The following is a 2,532-nucleotide window of genomic DNA, read 5'->3' on the forward strand; positions in this document are numbered from 1 at the left end:
ACTGAACTCCCTAATTTTGCCACAACTCTTCATCTGCAGATTATTTTAAAATCTATGAACCCAAAAACTTAAAACACATCTTTTCCTGCTTTTATCATCTTTATTAAAATGATTCTAATGGCTGATAACGATGTTTTCTGCCTCGATGTTTTCATGTTTCAAACACGCTTAGAGGCAGGTTTTGTCAAATACTTTTTTTATTTTTAATTCACTATAGGAGTGGCTGTGTGATAAGTACCTTGCTTACCAACCACATGGTTCTGGGTTCAGTCCCATTGCGTGACACCTTGGGCAAGTGTCTTCTACTATAGCCTCGGGCCTACCAAAGCCTTGTGAGTGAATTTGGTAGATGGAAACTGAAAGAAGCCCGTCGTATATATGTATCTATGCGTGTGTATATGTTTGTGTGTCTGTGTTTGTCCCCCCGCCATCGTTTGACAACCGATGGTGGTGTGTTTACGTCCCCGTAACTTAGCGGTTCGGCAAAAGCGACCGATAGAATAAGTACTAGGCTTACAAAGAATAAGTCCTGGGATTGATTTGCGCGACTAAAGGCGGTGCTCCAGCATGGCCACAGTCAAATGACTGAATCAAGTAAAAGAGTAAAGAGAGTATATTACATATTATAGACACTACCTTAAATTATTTTTCTTATTTAGCCCGTGGTCTTATATACCTATTTGCCAAGTCTTATTCAGCAAACTCACATCAGGGAAAAGACTACGAGGTTGCCCTCTTCGAAGATACAAGGACCAACCCCAAACAACACTGAAAGCTACTGGACTTGAGCCTAAATCGTTTGAAACACAAGCCCGAGACCGTGCCGAGTGGCGGTGTTCCATCACCATTGGAACCAAAACCTTCGAAGCCACCAGAAGAGAAAAGGAAGAAATCAAACGACAGGAGAGAAAGGGTCGACAAAATCAACCTTGTCCTCCACCAAGATTACCATACAGTCAATGCCGTCGACTCTTCTAGGCAAGAATTTGTCTACAGAGCCATCAACGCCATCAACGCCATAATGGAAGTGTTCAGCAAAGAGGAGACTAAATTTTCAGATACGACAGAAAAGAGACAATGACGACGACGACGACGAGAATATCTATGTATCAGCGTGCGTGGCCTAGAGGCTAGGCTGTGGCACTCACCTTCTTTGCGACTGTGGTTTCGATTCCCGCATCAAGCAGTTCGTTGTGTTCTTCAACAAAACATTTAATTTCACGCTGCTCTCCTTCACTCGGCCGTAAATGTGTTAAACCTGCGATGGACTGGCGTCCCGTTCAGGGGTGGGGGTGGGTGGTTGTAACCTCTGTTACTTATAACCCATGGAAACCGGGTAACTGACCCAATGAATCCTAGAACTCGAGACAGTACTTACTTTTTATGAGGAAACCTATGATCAAAGATGTTCCGCCCGTGACCAGTCCATCTAAAAAAAATAAATTTTTAATCGTTTTATATTACATGTTTAAGATACTGTCGGATGAGAGTAAGTTATTTTATCTCATTTAGCCCGTGGTCTAGGAGACCTATGATCAAAGGCGTTCCAGCCGCGACTTCTACGTCTTAATTGTTTTAGACACTACCGGATGTTACTTTTCGTAATTTAACCGGAAGTTATTCTACTTATATAGCCCATGTTCTCGGCCTGTTCAAAGAGACCTAATGATTAAAGGCGTTCTATCCGTGACAACTCCATCTAAGTCTTCTTATATATGAATATGCCATTAGAAATACATTCCTTAACACCACCCACTGCTCTTCTCAGGATGCTGTCATGTGAGAAAAATTTGGCTGCTATTTCAGGCTGCTCGAGCGACCACATAGAGGCTCTCAGGTATGCAAGCGGTGAGGGAAAGGGGGAAGAGGAGCAGTGGGATTGAGTAATGGTGTTGGCGGTGGTGTATTGGAAGGGGTGAAGACGATCATGGTGGTAAGGAATGTGGTGGTTGTAATGGTGGTGGTGGTGGTGGTGGTACACATAGTGGTGGAAGTGATGTTGTGGTGTTTGTGATGGTGGTGGTGTTGATAACGATCGTAGTGATGATGATGAGGAAGGTGGTAGTGGTATAGGAATGGAGGTGGTGGTGTTGCTGTTGTGGTGGTGGTGGTGGTGGTGGAAATGACGAAAATGATGGTTGGTGATGATGATGGTAGTGGTGGTCGTGATGGTGATGGTGATAGTGGGGGGGGGGAGTAGTGTTGGTCATGGTATTAGTGGAGATGGTGGTGCTAATGATGGTGATGGTGATAGTAGTGGTGGTGGTGTTGGTTGGTCAGTGGCCATAACCCACCAGAGGTAAGACTGAAATCCTGGTGGTGTTGGGTTATATTGATGTTTGGGGAAATATCAGTGGGTGGAGTTTCCAGTGGTGGTCATGAATGGGACGATGTAGGGCAATGGGATTGGTTGCGTCGTTAGCATAAGATGATAAACTAAACTGGCAAAAACTGGAACAGGAAGTAAACGAACGGATATATATATATATACACACACACACACACACACACACACACACACACACACACACA

At 44.1% G+C, this 2,532-nt stretch overlaps 1 protein-coding gene across 2 annotated transcripts in view; it reads right to left on the bottom strand.

Moving 5' to 3' along the window:
* LOC106874725 (protein decapentaplegic) overlaps positions 1-2,532 on the bottom strand; it is a 162,565-nt gene that overhangs the window by 55,458 nt on the left and 104,575 nt on the right. Inside the window, exon 2 of one of the 2 annotated variants that reach the window (XM_052975945.1) lies at positions 1,379-1,429. The exons of the other annotated variant lie outside the window; for it this stretch is intronic. Coding sequence (XP_052831905.1) covers positions 1,379-1,429 — 51 coding nt within the window. The remainder of the gene's footprint in view (positions 1-1,378; positions 1,430-2,532) is intronic. 2 annotated transcript variants of the gene reach the window in all.

This window comes from Octopus bimaculoides, chromosome 23 (assembly GCF_001194135.2).
Source record: "Octopus bimaculoides isolate UCB-OBI-ISO-001 chromosome 23, ASM119413v2, whole genome shotgun sequence".
NCBI lineage: Eukaryota > Metazoa > Mollusca > Cephalopoda > Octopoda > Octopodidae > Octopus > Octopus bimaculoides.